This window comes from Schistocerca gregaria, chromosome X, assembly GCF_023897955.1.
Source record: "Schistocerca gregaria isolate iqSchGreg1 chromosome X, iqSchGreg1.2, whole genome shotgun sequence".
NCBI lineage: Eukaryota > Metazoa > Arthropoda > Insecta > Orthoptera > Acrididae > Schistocerca > Schistocerca gregaria.
Genome location: NC_064931.1, coordinates 105029704 through 105054078, shown reverse-complemented (window position 1 = coordinate 105054078; position 24375 = coordinate 105029704). Strand labels below are relative to the sequence as shown.

Sequence of the window (24375 nt, the reverse complement as noted above, 5' to 3'; positions counted from 1 at the left end):
CCAAACTTTGACACCCACTCCCCATCCCCCCATAGGGTTACTGTAGACAGTGGAAGCTTATTCTATAACTGGGCAACCTCTTGGTGTTATTGAGGGCTAGGCTTATGACTTAGGTACAAGTACTGTAGGTATTACAAATAACAATATGTGGAAACCACACTATTTCAGTAGTATTTTGATAAAAGTGACCATCTATTTTATCAGGGGTGATAATAACCTAAGTATAACATGGAAATATGAAAAGATCTTGATTACACAATTCTTTATTAAGCATTACACATTTCAAAATTTCATCACCAAACAAAAACTGTGATACAAAGAAGTTAATGATAACAAATATATACTTAAGTATCCACATTAGTGATCCATTTACAGAATTTTCAATTTTTGCAATCAACATCATACTAAAATTTAAATAAAACTTTAGTAAAAGGTTTGTAAAAGTGAGCACATAGACAGGATATAATACAGATCTCATTCCATATGAGATTATCTGACTGTGCCATTATCTGTTTGAAGAGAACTATTGTCACACTGACTGTGGCTAATAAGCTACCTGAGAAGTAAATGAAGGCTGGTAAATGACGCTAGCATTGACCATAGAAATGAAATGAAAGAGTAATTTTACAAAGAAACCATTATGTGCGATGTCCCTATACTAACAACTCCTTCAGAATGATTTACTATATTAAAAGACATCTATGTTATTTATAAAAAGGAAAACTTTTGTTGACAATGGATATTTTTTTTATGTATACATACTGAGGAACTACATGTTGTAACATAACATTGTGGACAATGTGACAGATATACGTTCATGCTATTTTTATAGCGAAGAAACTCATATGTTGACATTAGATGAATTTCCATAGCCAGAAATGTGCATTGTAGGGTAACATCACAAATAACATTTTACATTGTAGTGAAGAAGTTGTTGGTATAGTGACATCATACAGAATGGTTTGTTTGGGTTACTCTTTTATTTTGTTTCTATGATCAATGCTAGCATCATCTACTGGCCTTTGTTTAATTTTCAAATTTAAATGTAAATATGATATTAATTGTAAAAACTGAAAATGCTGTATATGGACCTCTACTGTACATACTTATGTGCCTGTTTGTGATCATTAATTTATTTGTACCACAGCCTCTTTCTGTTGATGAAATTTTGAAACATATATTGCTTAAAAATAATTGTGTGATCAAGACCTTTCTATATTTCCAAGTTGTGCTGAATCTGAATGGTCAACTGCCCCTACCATGGATATATTTCTCCATTAAGTAATGGGATAATAACTTCATTAGGTAACATAAATCATAACCCATACAATACCAACTCAAGACCACCAACAAAAAAGCAAATCAGAGTCCTGAGTCTCTATATAAACTGTACACTAATCAAGTTATGAGTGATCCACAATGTAAGAACAGTGACAGCACATAACAAAGACACTATGCATTCTGCTGAAGGCTGTAGCAGCTGTCCATTTATCACAGCCTGTGCCGATGGGGTGGCCCCTTGAGACTTGGGTCTAGTGGTGCTACAGTGATCTGTCTGATAGAGGCAGTTGCTGATTCTTTGACTGATGTCATCATAGTGTCAGGTTGGTATATAAGTCCCCTCTCATGTTTAACTGGCCAACCAATCTTCTGGTATGACCAGTGAGTTAAGTGAGAAGCTACCAGTGGAATAACTGGTAATGATTCTATGTGATGGGTGGCATGTCCTCTACTGTGGGCTGTACTGATGGTGAAGTGGTCTCTGTAGATGTTGTAGGAACCTACATGGATGGAACAGTTGTTCTGCCTCTGTGGGATCCCAGATTGTGCCCCATGTCATATCTGGTGCTGTTTTACTCTGGCTGATACCTGTGCAGGGAGAAAGTGTGTCTGCTTATGATACTGCTGGAGCCTGGAAGCTGATTCCTGGCTTGGCTGTATGTATTTACTGAGCCATTATGGCCACAGTTGGTTCTGGTTGCATTTGACGTTGGCAACCGTAACCTTGATGAATAGCAGCTTCTGGCCTTAGAGGCCCCTGATGCTGGCAGGTATACATTCTGGTGAGTGCTATTAGGTGCAGTCACAAACTGCTCATCCAGCTTGGAAGTAGGGTCATTACCAATGTTTCAGGGCCACTGGTGTGGGCCAGAAAGGGTCCAATACCTCCATCCATGCAGATCAGTTGGGTTGCTGCTTTCGTTCATATGGATCTATATATGCTCAAAAAATTGGTGAGAGTATCTCCTCTGGAAATGTTATTCAAAGCTTCCCTTATATGTGTTTTAAATGTTTTCATTATTAATACAGCTTCATCATCAGAAGCTCGGTTCAGCAGTGGGGTGAGAAGGTGCTTGATTCAATTTCTTTTGCAAAATACTGTAAATCTTGTAACTGTGAAGTGAGGCAATTTTTTCTAAGATTATGACCATAGATGCCTCTTCTACTAAATAGGGCTTTGGTCATTACTGCTAACGTGGTGGATTTTATAAAGTGTCTACCATGATAAACCAGGTAGCTCCCAAGAAATGGTCCGCTAAATTCATGAATTCTTTGTCCCAAAGGCCAAGCTGATAAGCTCTGCCTCAACATTCTGCTGTAACACCACATTTCAAAAACTTCTATTCTCCTCTTGTCTATGTTGATTATCATCAGTGTTTCACCTCAACATAAGGCTACACTCCAGACAAATAGTTTCAGAAAATATTTCCTAAAACTTAAATTTATATTAGATGATAAAATATGTTTTTTCTTTTTCAAGAACAACTGTCTTGCTCTTGCATGTCTGCATTTTATATCCCTTCTGTTTTGACCATCTGCAGCTATCTTGTTTTCCAAATAGCAAAACTCATCTACTATTTTTATGTCTCATTTCATAATCTAATTTCATCAGCATCGCCTGGTTTATTTTTACTACAACCATTACACTTGTTTTATTTTTGTTGTTGTTCATCTTATAATATCTTTTCAGGACACTGTCCAGCTGATCTTACAAGTCCTTAGCTGCCTCTGAAAGAATGACAGTGTCACAACTTCCTGGCAGAACAAAACTGTGTGCAGGACTGGTTCTCAAACCTGGTACCTATGCCATTTGTGGGCAAGTCAGCAGACCATAAAGTTTTAACTTCTTCTCCCTTTTCCAAATTTCTTATTAATTCCCTTTAATGTTTGCTCAGTGTACAGATTTGAGTAACATTGGTGATAGACTGCAACCCCATCTCAACTTCTGGCCCCTTTTCATTTTCTTCAACTCTTATAACTGTGATCTGGTTTCTGTACAAGTTGTAGATAACTTTTTGCTTCCAATATTTTACCCCTGCTGCCTTCAGAATTACAAAAAGTGTATTCCTGTTGACTTGTTGAAAGTCTTAATTAAATTTGTAAATGCTTCAGTCAGTCTTCTAACATAAGTCACAGGATCAGTATTGCCTCTTGTGTTGCCACATTTTACCAGAACCCAAACTGATCTTCCCTGATGTCAGCTTCTACCAGTCTTTCCATTCTTTTGTAAATAAATTGTGTCAGTATTTTGTAACCATAACTTACTGGACAGATAGTTCTGTAATATTCATACCTGTACATTTGCCATGTACCTGGCCATACTCTGGTCACTTCAGTTTCCAGCACAATGCCTGCGGATCGATGACCACCCTTTAAAAATCAAACTAACCAAACCAACCAATGTCCGCAACCAGCAGGTGGCCTGCTCCAGTACTGTAGGCACTCCTCCACTGGAGACAGTCGTGCACCAGGCATCACTAGTACACTGAGTGTCATGGAAATGTTACTGCAGACAATCTGTAATACACCTGTTGATGTGCCAACCACTGCTAAGTGCCACGAAGGGTGCCTGCCTCACTATCAAGTAGTGTGCACATTGGTGACAGCAGTTCTGCCATCACAGGGACTATGTTGCATCCTCCATGATGTGCTCATTGAGCACTGCACAATATCCTTCTGCCCACTGCCTATAAAGATGCCCTCGACTGCAAGCAGGCAGCAGTACACCAGCTCATGCTCCAGCCTTGATGCCTGTGTCACAGCCAATCATTCGGAGCTCACATCAGCTGTGATGCATTGATTTGCCAGTTGTAATTTTTGGGGTCTTAACCTATCCAGCACTGACCTACCACCATCCCACACTGACTTTCCTCAGACTCAGTACCTATCGCAGTTACCCTCATGACCCACATCACAGTCGACTAACATCAAAACCTATGTCGTGGCCCGGGTCACAATGGACCCTTGGCTGTGCCATATCACCAGATCAGGAGGTTCCCTTTCATTGTACCCTTCAGAAACTATGTTGAACTTTGTCCGTTCCACGCTGTGTTAAAAAAGCGTTACTTTCATATTATTTGGGAAATCCTCATTATTTGCATGCAGCCTAACAATCAGGACATTAAAATTGACAGTGAGAATGAAGTTGGATAATTGCAGCATGTGATCTTATCCACCACCCAGTTGCGACCTCCCGTGCAGCTTTGTCCAACGCTGCTTCCACTGCTCCGCACATTAGAGCCACGACCAGACCTCTTCTCGAGGGTAGCATTGCTCCAGCCCGAAAGTTGTTGATGAGGATAAGTTTCTAAAGAATTTGCAGCACCAGGGATCGTTTGCCATCGTTGTCCTACCTGGCTACTCCCCCTTCCCCCTCTCCTCTCTCCACCCCCTTTCCCGGTCCTCTCCCTTTCCTTCAACTTTGCCCAATATTGTGTTGCCACTTCGCACCATCACCGAGAAGATGCAGCCGTGGACAGCTTTCAACACAAAGGTGGTACAGCCCACTCCAGTGGACCTCATCTACTAGCTGACCACTGCCCTCCTGTGGCCACGAGCCCGATGGTGCACCTGGTGCTTCACACCTTCGGTAAGAAGATGGAGCTATGATCGATTCTCGTCACGAGAGTGGCACACCACACTAGCCAGCACCAAAGTTCACATCTGCATTCCTCCTCCCCCTCCCTCAGCAGCACTTGACGCTGCTTCTGCACTTTGTGCCTGTGGGATGCAGCTGTAGTCAACCTTCTTCACGCAGCATCAGGGCTCATCCATCATCTGACTACTGTTCTCACTTGAGGTGCACCTGAAGCTGCTCCTGTGATGATGCAGCCATGGTCAGCCTTCTGTAAAAGTGTGGTGCAGCACATCGAATGATAATGAGCATACAGTCAACATTCCCAATCCCAGCATCTGAACTTTTGCGCTGCCATGTCCTGCACTGATGCCATCCTCCTCCAGCCTCATCCGATGCTGCCACCATGCATTGTGCCTTTGCCACGAAGGTACTGCCATAGCCGGCCTTCCTCACGAGGGTGGTTTAGCACTTTGTGCCATTTCATGTCTGGATTCCATGTGACATTGTGCTGCCTCCATCATTTTCTCTAGTGATATGACCACTCCCTTCTTCCATGCAGGCAATATCAACACACAATGGATGGCTCATTTATCACCGTCATAGTCGCATCATCCAGATGCAACTCCCCTTTGACTGAGCCTGTCAAGCCATCCCCCGTGTGCTTCACATCTTCACCTTGAAGGTGTAACTGTGGCTGGCCTCCCTTATGAGGGTGTTGCAACATTCCGTACCTCCTGTCTTCTGGCTCACTTACAACTATGTGCTGGCTTCTTTGCTACCTCCAGTGCTCCCATGCATGCCATGGCAATGACCTTCTGGCCACTCTGGGCTTCCCTACTGGCCCTCCTTTCATTGTCCAGCATACATCACATCCCAGCTTTTCTACTTCCAAACAGCCCCCCCTCTCATAATGCTCCTCACGCACTGCTTTGAGACCCACAGGAAGTCTGCCACCACAGGCCCACTGTTGTGTTCCTCATCTTGCTGTTGTGCTCTTCCTACAAGTCTTCAGTGCCTACAGTGCCTCCGCCATGCCAGGTCGATCTTTGCCCTTCGGGCATGAGCCTTTTTCATCACCTGTGGCAATGTGATGCACCAGTCTCCATCCTCCAGGTGCATTCTCCTCCCTTTCCCGGCTCCTCACCTCTCCTACCACCCTTTCCAGTGATGCCTGATGCTACCCCCATGCCTTGCACCTTTACCAAGGAGATTAAGCCATGGCCGGCCTCCCTTATGATGGCAGCACAACATTTTGTACCCTCATCACCCCCACGACAGTCTTGCGCTTTTGTTCTCATTTTCAGGCCATGCCCTCTTCATCCATTCTCTCTCCACAAATCACTTCACAACCTTGGGGCCCACATTCCAGGGGCAGCGTACATCGTCCAGGGGAATCACCATTTCTCTATGGATGTCAGTTAACACTGCTCTTCCTCATCTGCAGCATTACCAGGTCAGAAGGATCCCATTCAGTTGTACCATTCATAAGGTTACCATTCAGAAACTACCTTAAATTCAATGTAATTCTTTCTGTGCTGTGTTAATAAAGTGTGACTTTGAAGCTACTTCAGAACTTATCAATATTTGCTAGCAGCCTACCATTCAAAACACTAAAACATGCTTCTTGAAGTCTGAGGATATATTTCCTGTCTCATGAATTTACATACCAAGTGGAACAGTTTTGTTATAGTCCAAAGGACTTCAATAACCCTGAGGGAATGTCGTCTACTTCACAGGCCTTGTATCAACAGTGCTCTGTCAAATTCAGCACTGTGTCAAATTCATCTTGCAGTTTCGTATGTTGCATCTCATCTTCAACTGTTTTATCAAGTTTGTTTGCATTTAACAGACCTTTTCTATATTTTGGGAGGTGGTATTGTGGATCAAAACAATAAAAAATTGTCAAGTAAACATGGGCTGTAAAATGGATATCATAAGAACTATGAGAACTTTTTTAATCAGAAGCGATGTGTTTCACAGTAGCAAATATGAACAAGTGCTCATAGCTTTTAAGGTATGCAGTTTATAGCCCATTTTTACTGGACACCCATCAGTGGCGTCTGGATGCAGTATGGAGGGGTGTGGGCTCAACACACTGCTCTCCTGGCCATTATCAGTCTTTGTGACCTGGAGCTGCTACTACTCAGTCAAGTAGCTGTTCAGTTGGCATCACGGGACTGAGAGCACCCTGTTCCAGTCCTTCCACCTAATAAAACTCCTCTCAGTACCAGGAATTGAATCAGGGTCCTCTGTGAGATAGTCAGCTATGCTGACCACTTAAGGCAATTTATTATCTTTGTAATGAAAAATCACTGGAAACAGTAACAACCATTGAATACCTAGGAGTAACTATCCAGAATGATCTAAAGTGGAGTGACCACATGAAGTTAATTGTAGGAAAAGCAGATGCTAAAAGGGGAGAAACAGGCAGATCAGCTGTTGCGGAACATGATTTGCAGCCAGGAGGCAACTGGATATGATATGATAAGACTCATGTACTGGCGGCCACAAGTGGTATTATGAAATATTTGTTTTTTAAATAAATAAAAAATGCCTTCTCTTGCCGCACTGTATTTTATTCTCCCAGGTGTGTTTCGCCTTTTTTCACTTTAACGCCTCATCGGTGGGATCTATAATGATACAGTTATGACACACTTTTCTTTTGGTATGTATTATTCATAGATTATAAAACAGTTCACTTCTCGCTTTTTAAGTAAGTAAGTGATTACGTACAGTTCTTCACATTTTTAGTTGGTATCTGCATTTCCTCTCATCTGGCTTTTTTATGAAACATAAGCACATAATGCTTATGTTTCATAAATAGAGCAGTAGTGTGACCTCCAGTATGTGACCAGATGAGAGGAAATGCAGATGCCAACTAAAAACACGAAGAACTGTAAGTAATCACTTATTTACATAAAAAGCAAGAAGTGAACTGTTTTATAATCCACAAATAATACATATCAAAATTAAAATGTATCATAACTGTATAGATTCCACTGATGGTGCCTTAGAGTTAGAAAAGGTGAAATGCGTCTGGGAGAATAAAATACAGTTCAGCAAGAGAAGGCATTTTTTATTTACAAAACAAATATTTCTGTGCTTGCTGTGGATGGCCATGCATGCAAACTTGGTATTATGAGAGACTGTACAGAGAGGCAATAGAGATTACTAAACACATTAATAATTTTAATTGGAAGGAGAAGGATGTGAAACTGAATGATATCTGGATTCCAGAGCTGGAAAAGATGTGTACCCATCTTCCACCATACGGTGACAGCAGTAACTGATGACAGGAGCCGACAGTGACCAATTGTGCTCAAGTTTTTGAAACATGTGACTTCATGCTTCTGTGTGGGAGTGTGCTTTACTGTATTCAATAGTGAGCCAGTGTGTGTGTCAGACATTTGAAAAGCTAAAAACCTCTTGTAGGTGTGTCCTGTAGATGGCCGCGAAATGTTTGGTTCCAACATGAAAGTCATCTGATTTTGGCAAAATAGCTGGGAATATTTTAATAAGTGTGTCATTGTTATCTGGACACATGGACAAGAAGAGGTACAGGACTTCCACCAACATCTCAATCAGCAGCACAGCAAAATCCAGTTTACTATGGGGACAGAAAAGATTGAGGTGCTGCCCTTCCTTGACATCGAAGTTTATTGAAAGCCTAATGGTAAAGTTATCCACAGTGTAGATAGGAAAACCACCAACATGGACAGGTACCTATATGCCTCCTTCCACCATCACCCTATGCAAAAAAAATCCACCCTGTACACGTTAACCAAGAGGTCCCACAGGATCAGCAATGAAGAACATCTGAAGGCAGAACTAGGAAATCTTGGGTTCATCTTTGGAGCCAGTGGTTATGGGATGAAGATGTTAGGCAAAATTATGTAAACAAATGATGAAGACAAAAGGAGAAGGAGAGAGCAATAGGAAGCTCAAAACAGTACCCAATTACCATACATACAAGGGGTTGCCGAACATGTGGGCAAAACTCTCTGCCGATTAGGTATCAAGCCAATTTTCCAAACAGCAACAAAGTAAAAGATGTCTTGGTTCATCAAAAGATGCAGTTGACATGCTACATACTGCTGGAGTCTATGAAATCGACTGCAAATGTGATCTAGTGTATGTATGCAAGGCAAGGTGACCAATTAGCACACAGATGTCTTAACATGAAAGATACATTTGTCTTAAGATAACACTCCAAATCAGTGGTGGTGGAACACCAGGACAAGTGTGGCATAAAAGTAATATTTGAAGAAGCCCACAAACTAGGAAAACAGCCACGTACCTTGTGAGGAAGGTTAGAGAGGCAGTAGTAATAGACAAGTGACCCTTTAACCTGAGTAGAGAAGACAGGACAGATTTTCAGCATCTTGGTTGCCAGAAGTAACAGTGCTATGGGACAACAGCTCAAACAAAGGAGCTCACGCAGGTATGTGGGAGATCACAGCAGCCATAGGTACACAGAGAACTGGCACGCCTCAGCCGCCATGAGGCAGCAAGAAAACAGCACTACGTCACAAGTACCGACCATTTCCCATTCTCTTATTTGCACCAATGGCAAGAAATAAAGCAAACTGCAATCAAGTAAGTCCATTTCTACCATTAACAAGAAATAAAGTAAATACCAATAAATGATGTCCTATAGTCCCCCCACCCTCCCCTCCCCATTCTCAATACCCTATCAAATCATGAAAATAGCTTCTTCCACTAGTATAGAAGAAGTAAAATTTTTCTCATTCAGCAGTAACCAAAACACCCTGAGTAAGGCCATTTGCAACAGTGTCCAAAATGTTGGATAATTTTAAATATTGATAATGTGATCACATGACTTAAATAATTTCACTGACCGTGACAACAGCTGTGGAAGCCTACACATATAAGTGTGAAATCACCACTCAACATCCTATTCAAGTAGAAGAATGTTAACAAAACCCCAGTGTAGTGGGGCAGCATGTTTTTCTTTCTTTGTTTCTTTCCTTTTTTAAATCCAAAATTCAGTATCAAGAACAGTTAAACAGTAATGTTCATGACTGAATGAGTGAGGCAATACGTGGTGCTTGTTGCATTTCAAAATTATGTATAACCGCTTTTCATGACCATCCTTCCCTTAGTCTAATAATAACAGTACACACTTTCAGACACATTAGTACAACTGAAATTACAGGAGCTAGTCACACCAATGTGACCACCGCCTATGTTGGACATCCATGTGCAATAACCACACACAAATGATAGGTGGCAGCTCTAGCAGTGGAGGGTATATAAAATGTGTCTGGGATGCAGGAAACAGTGCAGCTGTTGTCGTAATGTGAAAGACGGAGCCATTAATCTGACATACAAAAGGGCATGATCATTTGCTTTTGGGCCAATGGTGAAAGCATTTCTGAAATGGCTAAGTTTGTAAACTGTTCATATGCCATCTTGGTTTAAGTATACTGTGCATGACAAAACGGCACTATCCAAAACAGGCACTGTAGCACCTATGGTGAATCAAGGGCCATAGATGACAGGTGCAAATGACGATTGTGGAGATGTATACAGGTGAATGGAGGTGCAACTGTTGAGCGAATGACCACCCAGGTGAACCAAGGGGCTACCTGCAGTGTCTCCACAATGACCGTTCAGCAGACATTGCTGTCTATGGGGCTCTGCAGCAGATATCTGGTTCATGCCCCCAAGCTGACTGCTGTTCATCAGCGATGAAGACCAGAATTTTCATGCCAGAACCACAAGTGGATGTCCACTGAGTGGTGACAGGTTGCCTTTTTCAGATGAATCACATTTTGTGCTTCATCAGACAGATGGCCTTTGGTGTAGTGCAACAATCATCAGAATTGTCCAGGCTGGAAGAAGGAGTGTTATGGTCTGGCGAATGTATTCATGACATTTCCTGGGTGATCTCATCATTCTGAAGGGCATAGTGGGTCAACACATGTTTGCATCTATCCTTGGAGGCCATGTCCACCACTACACACAGTTTGTTTTTCCTGAGCACAACACCATCTACCAACAGGACAGTGCAATGTGTCGCACAGCTCACAGTGTGTGTTAGTGGTTCAAAGAGCATCAGGATGAGTGTACCATACTCCCATGGCCACATTTAAACCCAGCCAAGAATCTGTGGGACCACCTCTGCGGGGCTGCATGTGCCATGGATCCTCAGCTGTGAATCCCAGTGCAACTGGCCATGGCATTTGAGTTGTCATGACTCCACATCTTTGTCAGTACCTTCTAGAACCTCACTGACCCTCTTCCTGCATGTTCGTGCTGCGAAAGGTGGTTATTCGAGCTTTTGAAGGTGATCACATTAATGTGACTGGACTCTGTATGTTCTTCATTACCTAAGCCATTCAACATCTGTTTTGCAGCAAGTAATTTGATGATGTCTAGGTCAAATAGGGGAGAGTGTTGTACACTGGTACTCATTTCAGACTTTCAACTCTAGCCAGCTCTGTAGTAGAAGTTTAATATAGTTTCTTATTCCATTTTTAAATGATTACATTCACTTTTTATATGCTGCAGTCCTTTTCTGAAATTACAAAAATTACTCCAGTAATTAAGGCTGTTCCAAATGTAAAAACATATTCCAAGGTACAACATGGCCATGTACCTAGGAACAAATATTATATTGAAATTGACAAGTGTTACAGTCGAGAAAATTGTGTCAGTGCTGTATTAAGTGATCTTGCTGTTACATTTATACTCAATTACACACCAGTAATCAGTAAGTGAAACCAGATTAAGCAGAAGTATTATCAGACTTTAGTTACAGGTTAAATATGCTTAACAACTGAAGCTATTGGAAATTGAAACAAATTCCCATTTTCAAGACAGGTAAAAATGTTAAAACATTAACGAAACTCAGGTAATTTGCAAATGTCCCATGTTCCATTGTAAAAGACCTCCTTCTGTTTCAAGGTACAGAATGGTGCTCCTATACCTAGTTTTAAAAATATGTAGAATTTTACTTAACATAAAATTCTGTAACTAAAGAATTAATAATATATTTCAAATTGCTGTAATATATTATACAGCACTTACACGTAGGAAACTCAAAATATTTGCAAGTGCTGCAAGAAACACAACTTCATGTCTAGCAACAATAAAAACTGTAGAAAATGGCAGAAACTGCTTAAGCTGATCTCTAGTGCGCATTGCTGCATATGATTCTAAAATCAATCACAAGACTGAAATACCAACCAGAAAATGTTGTGTGGTCCTAGGTACATTATGCTCTAGGTATTGCATTCTCCCCTAACCCTTGATGTGCCATTACTACAATAAGTTACAACCAACCATGACTGACGACTCAAAATTACATCTAAAGAAAACTTTGTTTTGAACCATCAGCAGCACAGAGTACCTTCTCATGCAGTCTATGGTCACCAATTATAACTAAAATTGGAAGTATATTGTCACAATTTTTAGTGTGGCAAAGTAGCCCAGAAATAAGTCTTGCACTGAACTTACTCTCCGTTATGCACTAGTTTCGTATAATACAGACTGCATTTAACACAGTAAGAGAATGTTGCACTCATTCCTCAGTATGTAACTGATATTATTCCACTGCATTTATATGGAACTCACTCAACGTAATGGGACTGTGGTGTAACCCGAATCCAGCCAAACACTGTGAGAAAATTATTTGTCACTTCTCACCAAGCAGGTTATCTAGTGTTAAGACATTGGATTCAAATTTGGAAGGATAGTGGTCCAGAGCCTTGTTTGGCTATCCAGGTTTAGGTTTTCTGTGATTACCTTAAAATCTTTCATGGAGATTGCTGGGATGGGCACAGCTGACTTCCTTTCCCATCCTTCCCCAAACTGAACTTATTATCTCATCTCTAATGACCTTATCATTGACAGGATGCTAACTCTTAATATTCCTTCTTTCTTCCTGCCACGTCCAAAATATCACAATGTATATATGATACAATGAATTACATTAGTAAATTACATTTTGGAAGTCACATACGGGAGCAGTTTGAGCACATTCTTCTTTGAAATATATTTTTGTTGATCAAGCCACAGATTGAAATGTATGGTTGTATTCAATACAGACATTTGCATGTAAGACATAAATTTGTCTCTCTTGATTATGTAATGAGTTGTTATTATTACTTACAATTCCTTACTTCATGTTAAAAAATTGCAGGAAATATGGATTATTGCAGGTCCAGAGGTGTTTTGTTTCTTGATGTTTATTACTATTTTTCAGACAGGAACATTGACAGAAGATGGTCTGGATATGTGGGGTGTTGTACCAGTACAAAACAGTACATTCTTGACACCTCAGAGAGCTGTCTCATGTTTGAATAATGATGAATTTGTGTTTGGAATGGCTACATGTCACTCTCTGACAATAATTGATGGTGACCTTTCTGGTGAACCCTTAGATCTCAAGGTATGGCTTATTATAATTTAATCATGCATTACCGTATACTTGTCACACTTTGACATTATTATTAGCTGTTAAGTGACAAAAGAAATCCGACCTCTCCAGTTTTCATTCAACTATTTGATTTATATCTATAATTGTGTGTAACAGTGTTGATGTGGTAAATTGTAATAGTGATGTACTGTTCATAAACCTTAGCAACTTCAAACTCTCTGTTCTAACCTATAGCTTGTGTTCATTTTCCCTTTGTGTTTACAGGCCAGTCATTTCTTTAATCTCTCAGAAAACTTCCGAAAAGTCTGTAATGAACATTAACATTAATTTATTGTAAAGGAAATGACAGTGATAGAGATAGGAATGTCACTGTAACAGTGCCACTGAAGCTGTTTTGCCACTGTATATGGTGTTGTATTTCCAGTAGTTGTTCCATTTCTGCTATTAAAACTGTGCTATTTACATATCTTTCTGCAATCACAGATATTAGCATTTGTAGCACACCGACTGCAAAAAGCAAGGTTGCAGGCTTGAGTCCCAGTCCAGCCCACAGTTTTAGCATGTGCTCTGCTCTTGAGTTAGAGGATCCATTCTGTCTTACGTGAACAACTGAGAATTTCAACTGTACAAAATTTGAAAGCAGCTGTCAGTATTATTTTGACAGTTTAGGAACCCCTAGACTCGGAGGAACTAATAAATATGCCACAGAAACTGCCATTAGGTGGTTACAAATTCGATTAATGGTTGCCTCATATGAGCTTAAAAGCTTCTTGTTCATGAATAACCACATTATTAAAGGTTTTTCAGCTATCATATTTAGTATAAAATCAGAATCTACCACCAAATTTCACACAAATTTAATAATCACACACAAAGCTCACGACTTGTAAAATGTTTGCAGACAATGGGTGTATAGCAAAAAATCCATTTTCTTTCTGCGGTAAACAACATTCACAGATTAGCCCTGTCCTACATTGATTGTCCATATTTATGCAAGCACAGTTATGCAAAACTATACGCATTATAAATTTTCAAGCTAACTACTTTCCTTTTTTCCACATCCATAAAAATTCATGTAACTATTTTTCAATTGTCCCTTTGTAACATATGAAATTGCTACCAATGCATGCTAATATTATATATTATGTCTGAACAGCCATTTCATATTCTTAAGGCTAAAATGAAATTTAATATTGCTATTATTATTTATTTCTGTATGAAAGTGGCACAGAGGACAATCTTTCTCGTACACAACCATCTCTCTTTTTGGAACTTGCCATATCATCAGGTCTATAAACCATTTCTTTCTAAAATAAATTTAATGTTAATTTTATGCTTAATAAAATTATTTTACTTCATTGAGTAATCCTTTTGTAATTAACAACAAGTGCAACAAGAAATTTTTATTTGTGCCTCATCCAGACAATGAAATAAAATAAAAAATAAAAAGAATCATGTTTTCAGGCTCATCATTTGTATTATATTCATAGTAGAGTTGAAGCCAGCTGTGCATTCAATTAAGGCAGTACACAGACGAGAGTTAGTGCCTTGGTTACACCATCACTACAAGTAAAATATTGAGTAGCTTTTACAGCCATTCCTCTTTATTTATTAAACAGTGAGTTCATCTTGCAGATTCAGCTTCGTGCAGGTTGTACTATTGCTATCTGGCACAAATGTGTACTGTAACACAAATTGGTTAATATACAATTTTTTCAAAACTTCTGTAAGTCTTGTTTTTCAAATCACATGTTTTCCATTTTAGAGAAAAAAAATGATTTTTAATATAACATACTGTGTGTTTCTAAAAGAATGCAAGTTTCTGACCAATGCCAATACTATTACTAATGAAATTGTGAGTGGACACTTTTTATGTAATGAGAAAGATACCATGCAACAACCCTTCCTAATTTATTTGGCCATTTCCAGCCTGTGTTGTGCTGAGGAATAGTATGAACAAAGAGCTTATTTGTTTTACTATTGAATTGAATTGAATTGAACTGAACTAACATGGGAAGTTGCCACATAGAGATGAACATGCAAAAACAAACGGGCACTGAGATCAATGACCACAACATACAGCACCTGGCTTTATACTTTGTCTAAGGCCATGAGATAACATAAGCTCAGTGGAATTGTACATGTTTAAAGTCAAATGGTAAATTGTTTGATGTAAACAGAATTCATGGTATGAAAACTAGCTTGCTGGGGCCACTTCCTGTCAAAATTTCTGCTTCTGTGATGATGGAGAGAAGTAACTTAAACCGCTGTGAGTGAAGGGTTCTGAGAAACAAGATAATGAATGATGCTCTTGATCAGAGTTACGTCATGCCTCACCTTTGGAGGGAGTTTCCAAAGAGCGAGTTAAAGCCTGATGTTCTCAGGCTGCAGCAAGCCTTGCCTAATGTGATCTTCAATTGAAGCTTTAGACTGCATACACTCAGTCATTTAGCTCTTCTGGTGTATTCAGAAAATCTCAATCATTTTCTAGGCATTTTTATTTGTAAACAAAATGCTTTTTGTAGCAAAGAATATAAATGAAACCTATTAAAAAAAGGAAATCTGTGTCATTATGTTTTTAATACAGAAATTGAAAGCAGTAAATCTATATATACTAGCCAAGTAAATTCGCTGTTAGTTTGTATTCATAAAGAAAAGATTGTTGTGCTTAATTCTGTACTGACATACCGTTCAGAAAACATACTGACATACAGTTCAGAAAACATACCTGTCACTGAGTTAAAAAAAAAACTTGAAAGCACTGTCTATTGGTTCTTTGCTGTATTATTTTGTGATGGTTAAACATCTGAACTACTAAGCTGAGCAGATGATTTTAGATAAAACTTTAAATTAAGATATCTTCTTATTTCCTGTTCCAATTGTGATTAAATAAAACCTATATCTTGCCTCCAATCTGTGTTAAAGTTACTTGTGAAAATCCCATGAAAATTTGTGTAGTAGTTTTGAAGATTGGTTTTATTAGATAGGAGGGAGGGGGGGGGGAGGGAAGGGAGGGAGAGAGAGAGAGAGAGAGAGAGTTTATAATGTAGCTTATGTTCATCCAAAGATTATTAGAGTATTGTGTAAAATATTTTAAGTAAATAGGTCAAGGAAATTGGAGATTTTTGCCAATATATCTTTACATTCCATATATGTTAGAAAATATGTAGCCTGTGTCTGTCTGAATGTTTATTAGAGTATCGTGTAAAAATTTGAAGCAGATTGGTTAACTACTTTTCCAGGTTCTCGGTAACAATGTTAAACAATGACTTGTCTTCATAAAAGATTATAGATTTCTCCTTCAAGTGTTATATGAATGTTACCATTGTTTTCAAATGGTGGTGGATTGTTGCTAACAAACTTCATATGTTGGAATATTATTTTGTAGCAGAGGTTTAAAAGCTTAGAAAAACATATCTTCATGCTCAAGTCAGAGTAGGATAAAACTGACTGGCAATTGTATAAAATACAAAATAAATACCAATGGAAATGATGGTTGGAAGATAATAAGCAGGTTCTTCTCTCTGCTTACAACATGACTCTTCAAATTTCTATCTTTGTTACTAGTGTTTATTTCGTGAGGAGTACCATCATTTTTTTATCTCACTTTTAGTTTCAGAAAAGATTTCATTCTTGGAAAAAATATTAACGATTGATATACATGTATTGTGGTAAAGTGCCAGACTATGGATCCAAGGTCTTGTGTGTGGCCCCCAATCAGTCCAAAAATTTCATATGCCATTCTTCACTTCTTTCACCGCTGGTAGTGTTTGTTAATGTGAAAAGTGCCAAGGTGCACCATGGCTTTTAATTCACATTAAACTTTAGGTCCCCCAATTACTGGCTGAGTAAGTCAGTTCGAGCTTCAAAGGTCCTAGGAAGGAAATGGCATACCACCTGTAATAGGCCCATCCCTAGTAAAACACAGTGATGTTAAAACTCTTGGGTTGATGACAGATTAACTTTTTATGGAATTATTATTTTAATTATTGGAATGAAAATACTGCTTTACCCTTACTGATGATATTCTAATCTAACTTTAATTGAAGACCGTTGAATATATTGCACTTTTATCATTTCCAGATGTTTGAGTCAACAGGATGGCAGCTGGAAGAGCATGACATTGAAGATACTTCAAAGTTTGATATGTTATTTCCAACAGTAGTTAAGCCACCCAAAGGAAGATACACCTCTGCTGGAAAGGACTCTGACATAGATGTGAGTTTTGTTTGGCTAAGTTTTCTTTCTTGTTTCTTTCTGTGAGAATATTTACTCTCAAAGTGGCTATTAATTTTATTGTGTCATCAGACAGTCTGTTAGTCACTCCTTAAGCTGTAAACCCTCTTTGTTACATGCAACTGATCTGTTCATAAGTGCAAATTGATACCTTCTGCAAGGTCATAGTTACAGATTAGCCAATTTTAGGTACAGAAGCTGGCATTTCTAATTATATGAACATCACTTTTCACAAGCATCTGTTTTTCATTAGATTTACAAACAATTTTCATGCAGGGCATCTGCAGCAGCTGAAGGTCATGATGAATGAAAACCCTGCTGACAGCTGGTATAACTTGGTTTTAATTGAGCACACTAGTGGTTTCATGGCTTACAGCCACAAATTCAGGTGAAATGTACATATTTAAGAAATGAAATAGTATTATAAACCGTATTGCCAATTCGTGCTATTATATAAACATTATATGCAGACTTAACTCGCAACAATACATTAATCCATAACATGGACATAGGGAAACTATATCCTGTGACAAATGTAATTCAGTGGATATTTACTGTAACTAATGCAATGATTGCCCAAAAAAATACATAGGACAAACCGGTAGGTCCTTCAGTTAAAGAGTTCCAGGAACATCTAAATTTAACAAATGCCAAATCTGCATTAACCTCACATGCACGGGAAGCGGGGCATAGTCTTGCTGAAAATTTTATAATCCTTCATAGAAAAGAATAGGGCCAGGATTTGAGTGTACTGGAGATAGTGGAAATACAAAAAAAGTAGTATACAGAACACGTTGAATGGTCTGTTGGGTTTAAAGCATCATAATATTTTGACAAACTTTCGTTGCTTCTTTGTTTAATTATTTCGTAAGGGAGTGACCCAGCACTCTTAGTCATGTGTACATTGTGACACAGCTTGTATTGTATTGCATTGTATTGTATTGTCTGTCCTCTGCTGGAATATTGCTGCACGGCCTGGGATCCTTACCAGGTAGGATTGACGGAGGACATCAAAAAAGTGCAAAGAAGGGTAGCTCGTTTCGTGTTATCGCGCAATAGGGGTAAGAGTGTCACTGATATGTTGCGTGAGTTGGGGTGGCAGTCACTGAAACAAAGGCAGTTTTGAAACTTCCTGGCAGATTAAAACTGTGTGCCCGACCGAGACTCGAACTCGGGACCTTTGCCTTTCGTGGGCAAGTGCTCTACCATCTGAGCTACCGAAGCACGACTCACGCCCGGTCCTCACAGCTTTACTTATGCCAGTATCTCGTCTCCTACCTCTCAATCGGGCTCACAGTTTTAATCTGCCAGGAAGTTTCATATCAGCGCACCCTCCGCTGCAGAGTGAAAATCTCATTCTGGAAAGGCAGTTTTCTTTGCGGTGAGATCTATTTATCAAATTTCAATCACTTTCTCTTCCAAATTGGAAAATATTTTGTTGACACCCACTTACGTAGGGAGAAATGATCATCATAATAAAATAATAGCAATCAGAGCTCAAACAGAAAGACTTAGGTTTTCCTTTTTCCCGCGACCATTCAAGAGTGGAATGGTAGAGAAGTAGTATGAAAATGGTTCGATGAACCCTCTGCCAGGCACTTAAGTGTGAATTGCAGAGTAACCATGTAGATGTAGATGAATGGGGGGCCTAGAAACGATGGAGAGGCTCTGTCCCTACCGCAGCCGCAGTGGTCCACAACCCCACGACAACCACCGCAGTCAACTTCACCCTTCTGCCGCCCCACTCTGAACCACTCTTTCAGGGTATTGTGCAGTTTGGCTCTCAGTGGACAATCTTCTCACATTTTTTGCTGTGTCAATTTGCAGTTAGTCTGCAATGGAGGTATGTACTTTCTTTCATATTCTGATGAAGTGTCAGTGTCTCACAGTCCGTCTCCCTATATAGTCATTGGCCATAGTTGACATTTAAATCCTGGCACTGACCACTCTACAACAATTTAAGCACCATGTAGTCCCACGCTTGTATGCCCGGCATCTCAGGCTCGCTGTCCATTGCTCTCCCACAATATGCAGTCTGTCACTCTGGTCTTATTGCTTCCAGAACAGGTTGCCTAGTTGCACTGAGGGAAAAGCCCCTTTCACTATCCTCTACAAAACTGACTTTATGGGGAAGATGGCAGCAGTTCTAAATTATCCAGTCGACAAGAAAATTGATTGGGATGTAGCATCTATAATCACAAGGAATATGACTACAATCCTGGACTCCTCTGGGCTAGTGAAAAAGATTATGAAACATTTAAACCAACCGGCAGCAGTGCCCCTATGTCTGTGATGTTAGGAACTACTATGAGCAAGTTGATGGGGTTCGAATGGGCTCACTTGCAGTGGCAAAATTCTGCATGAAGAAATCTGGAGAGATTACAAGGCCACACCCATTCATGGTGTGGCAACATGGAAGGGAGTCACTAGATAAATTTGTCAACCCCTAAATGAAATTAACAGAAATGACGAATTCAACATGGAGGTTTGAGATCAACAAGCTCCTGTTTCTGGATGTCTATATGCAGAATCCTGATGGTCATTTGCACAAAATTGTAACTACTAGTGACAACCTGCCATTAACAGTGAGCTTCGTGCCTGATGACACTGATGCAAAGGTGAGAACTACATGTGGTGAGGAGAATGTACTGATGGAACTGGAATATCTAGAATAGACTTTAGCTTCTAATAGCTGTAGGAAGGAAGGTATTCAGAAGGCGCTGTATGTACACAGATGTATAAACAAGAACAGAGAAAGAAACTAGAGAATTGCCTACCTAGCAGGAAGGCGTGCCGGCACCCAGCATGAAACCGTCCAGCAGATTTGTGTCAAGATCCAGTGTGTTGGCCAGCCTGTGGATGGTTTTTAAGGCAGTTTTCCATCTGCCTCAGCAACTGTGGGCTGGTTCCCCTTATTCCACCTCAGTTACACTGTGTCTCCAATTGATGTGCAAATCCTGTCTCCTGGTATGAGACGGTTCTTAGGGGGAGGGGGGGGGGGGGGGGAGGTAGGGCCAAACTGCACAATAACCCTGGGTTATGTGTGGGGCGGCAGTGAGGTGGGTGGACTGCTGTGTCCTGGTGAACCACAGAGGGCTATGGCGGGACAAAACCTCTCCGTTGTTTCTAGGCCCTTGGTTCAATACACAATTGCCTACCTACCATATGCTGATGCAGCCAGTGCAAAAATCTGCAAAGCTCTAAACAACAAAGGAATTGAGTCCATTTTCCATCCCAGTGCAAACACAAAAAATGAAAAAAATTGCAGCATGAAAGATACCATTGTGCTTCATATATCTGGGGCTTGTTGCATTCATTGTGAATGTAGGAAGTTTTACAATAGACAAGCATTTTGTGACTCTGTGTATGTTTCATTGATCATATAAATGCTGTAAGGCTCCACCGGGATGGTAAAGTGATATGGACTGAGTGCAGCTTAATGGAGTAGCACAAGTTCATTTTCAAGAATACGTCTGATATCTGTCCAGTGAGTGGTTTCTACAGTCACCAAATCTGATGTGTTAGGGGCTTTGCCCTCAATGCATCTTGGAAACCTCCATTGGAAGCAATAAAGTGGAAGGGACATCTGCATTTCATGGGATAGTGAAAACAGTGAGGCCCGAGCTTCTGACATCATAAACATTGGGACTGGTGGTGGTTAACTTGATGAGGTGCAACCATTGCAGGCATTTACATGTCAAAAGTTGCCAACTATTATATAAGGAGATGGTCTGTGAGACACCAGCACTCAGCCAGAAGATGGAAGGAGAATATATGTCATCTGAAACATCAAAGACTCACTGTAAATTGACATGACAAGAAACCCAAGAAAATTTTGCCACAAGACCATTAAAATTTGAGAATACATTCAATGTGGTTCCCTTGCAAGCCTGTGGCTTCCTCCCTCCCCCCCCCCCCCTCCATGCCCCCCCCCCCCTCTCTCTCTCTCTCTCTCTCTCTCTCTCTCTCTCTCTCTCTCTCTCTCTCTCTTCTCTCTCTCATTAAATCTGAAAAAGAGTGCAGTAACTGTATGTTTGATGCACTGATGCAAGTGTAACTTGTTACTACATTTAAAGAAATTAGACAGAAGTACACTGGTCAGTGTAATACAGGTTTGTTTGCATGATTCACCAGACATGGGTGATGTGAAACATGAACTAAAGAAACTAAAAAATAGTTATAGTTTTTAGAGTCATCTTTCAGTCTGTTTCAACAGCAAATTGGATCTCATTCCTTGGGTAGCCTACCATTATTCAGGAAAACGGTTCGATGACTGTCTGAACTACAATTTCTTGGTAATCTTTTGATATTTTGTTGGTTTTAAACCATAAATTTTTGTGTTGTGCGACTTACTTGTTGCCTGACAAACACCCTCATATCAATTATTAAATTAAGTGTTACACTACATTATATATGACACAAAATTGATCTTGAAACAATAAATAAGATGTGGGCATTCATTCCACTATGAATCATAGTGGTGTGGGTGGCTATAATGATCCAGTACGGTATTAATCTTATTTGACTGTTATAATATGAGGTGGCTCTTACAATTAGCTACCGGTCATGATTTGTTAAATGTTTTTATGTGCTTTGTCATAAAGCCAACCCATCTAATGCTGTCGTGATTACACAATGTGTGTATCAGTCCTCAATTAAGATGCGTGAAGTTGAAATGAAATGATAGTATTCCCCCCTTTTTTTAACATTGACTGCCACATCATGCCAGCATAAACATACATATGTTCTTATTATTCATTCATGCAGACCATATGCGTTTGTCACAGAAACACATTTAATAAATATTTGTTAATTATTATTTCACTGTAGTCCAATCAGGAAAGCTTTTGATTTAATATGCAAAGCATTTGCCTTCAGTAAAGCATTACCTGGTACTTTTTTAAGCATAATTAAGGACAAGCTGGAATTATTTCATTTTACTACAGTGGAGACTCAATTATCTGGACCTCAATGATACGGATTCATACATATCTTGCTTGTCAGCCATGAGCAAATATCTTTGTAGTTTAGACTGTGCATGCATGGACATGCACTGGCTCAACCTACCCACACCCCATGCAATCTCTGCCCTCTGCATTTCATTATGTTTGAGTTAAACAGTTACTAATCACTGCACCATATCATATCTGTGCTTAAAAATGTCATGGTGCAAAAGCATGGTTTTACTGCTCAAAGACAAAATAAACATTATTGATTCATTAAAACAAGGAGAAATTAGTCATTAGTTAGCTGATAAGTATAGTGTAGATAGTTCTACGATAAGCGATAATATTAAGAAGAATACCAATTCAGTTTTGAATTACACATCAAAAAGTAAGGAAGAAACCAAAAAATGAACATTGGAAAGGAGCTTTGTATTGTTGGCTTTTATAAAAATGATCAACTGATCAGTTGATAGCTGCTCCCTTGCTCTGTGAAGAGGCATTACAGTTAAATAAAAGAAAATGTGGTGACGAATCATTCGTGGCAAGTAACAAATGGTTGTTCAGATTTAAATCTCATCATGGAATTTGCAAATTGGAAGTACAAGTGAAAAAATGTCAGCTGATGTAGATGCAGCAAAGTCTTTTACAGATTGTTTTAAAGAAGAATTGGACAGAAATGACTGTGACTTGTACTTTGTTCACAATGCTGATGAATCCAGATTAAATTGAAAATCATTACCATCAAAACCATTAGCTTCTTGGCAAGAGTGTACAGCTCCAGAACATAAAACTAGTAAAGAGTGAGCAACAATATTAGTTTGCACAAATGCTACCAGGACTCATAAAATGCATTTGCCTCTCATTGGATAATCCAAAACCTCCAGGTTCTTAAAAAAATCACGTTTCTCTTAATTTATAAAAACCAAAAAAGTTCATGAATGGACACTGAGATAATCATTAACTGGTATAACATAATTTATCCGTGAAGTAAAAAAATATTTAAAAAAAATTGATAAACAAGGAAAAGTCATACTTTTAATGGTTAATGCACCAGCCCATCCTTCATCTGAACTGTTAGAGACAGAAAATGGAGTGTTTACAGTAAAATTTTTGGCTTCTAATGTTACTGAAACACTAAAATGACTTTATAGAATACTAATTTTATGTGGATTATTATTTGTTGAAGAAGATAATGTAGAAATCGTTTTGTCATTTTTCAAGCAAATGAATTTATAGTAGTGTTCTTACATGGTTGTAGATGCTTGGGATTTGATTGAAAGAAAGACTCTGAAAAAACCTTGAAACAGAATACTAAAACTGGAGCATGAAAATTCAACACCAATGTGGATGATTCTGTTTTTCATGATAAAAATGAGATAATGACAAATGTACACACATGCCATGAATGTGATGCCATCCATATGGAGTTGGCTCACTTGTGACAGTAATGATCAATATTTTCAGATCACACCAGATGACCAAATTGTTGAAATCATATTGCAGGCAAGCAAACAGCAGGAAATGCAAGATGAAACAGAAGAAAATGTTGATGCAGAAAATGATGCAGGAGCATTTCATGCAGAAACATTTCAAGCCCAGCAAACAGCTTTAGAATAGTTTGAAAAATAAACAGAGCATGATACTGTGAATTTAGAAGTAAAATGAATTCTTGATATATCAACAATGAAGGGAAAAAAATTGTACATCAAATCACAATTATCAAATATTTTAAACAAAATTAAACTACTGTGACTGTCCCATGTGAGTTTTGTCAGGTCTTTCATGATTGAAGTTGCAATATGTTAGTAATTTTGAGAAAATATGTACATAAATACAAAACATGTCTCTAATCTCTTAATAAACATTGATTTTTGTTGATTTTAATAAGTTTAATTTGTTTTTGTTGTTTTGAAGAAACACGTAACTCTATG

General features: G+C 39.1%; 1 protein-coding gene across 3 annotated transcripts in view; it reads left to right on the top strand.

Moving 5' to 3' along the window:
* LOC126297792 (polyamine-transporting ATPase 13A3) overlaps positions 1-24375 on the top strand; it is a 422483-nt gene that overhangs the window by 352461 nt on the left and 45647 nt on the right. For all 3 annotated transcript variants that reach the window (XM_049988996.1, XM_049988997.1, XM_049988995.1), the window contains 2 exons: positions 13089-13274; positions 17346-17480. In XM_049988996.1, coding sequence (XP_049844953.1) covers positions 13089-13274; positions 17346-17480 — 321 coding nt within the window. The remainder of the gene's footprint in view (positions 1-13088; positions 13275-17345; positions 17481-24375) is intronic.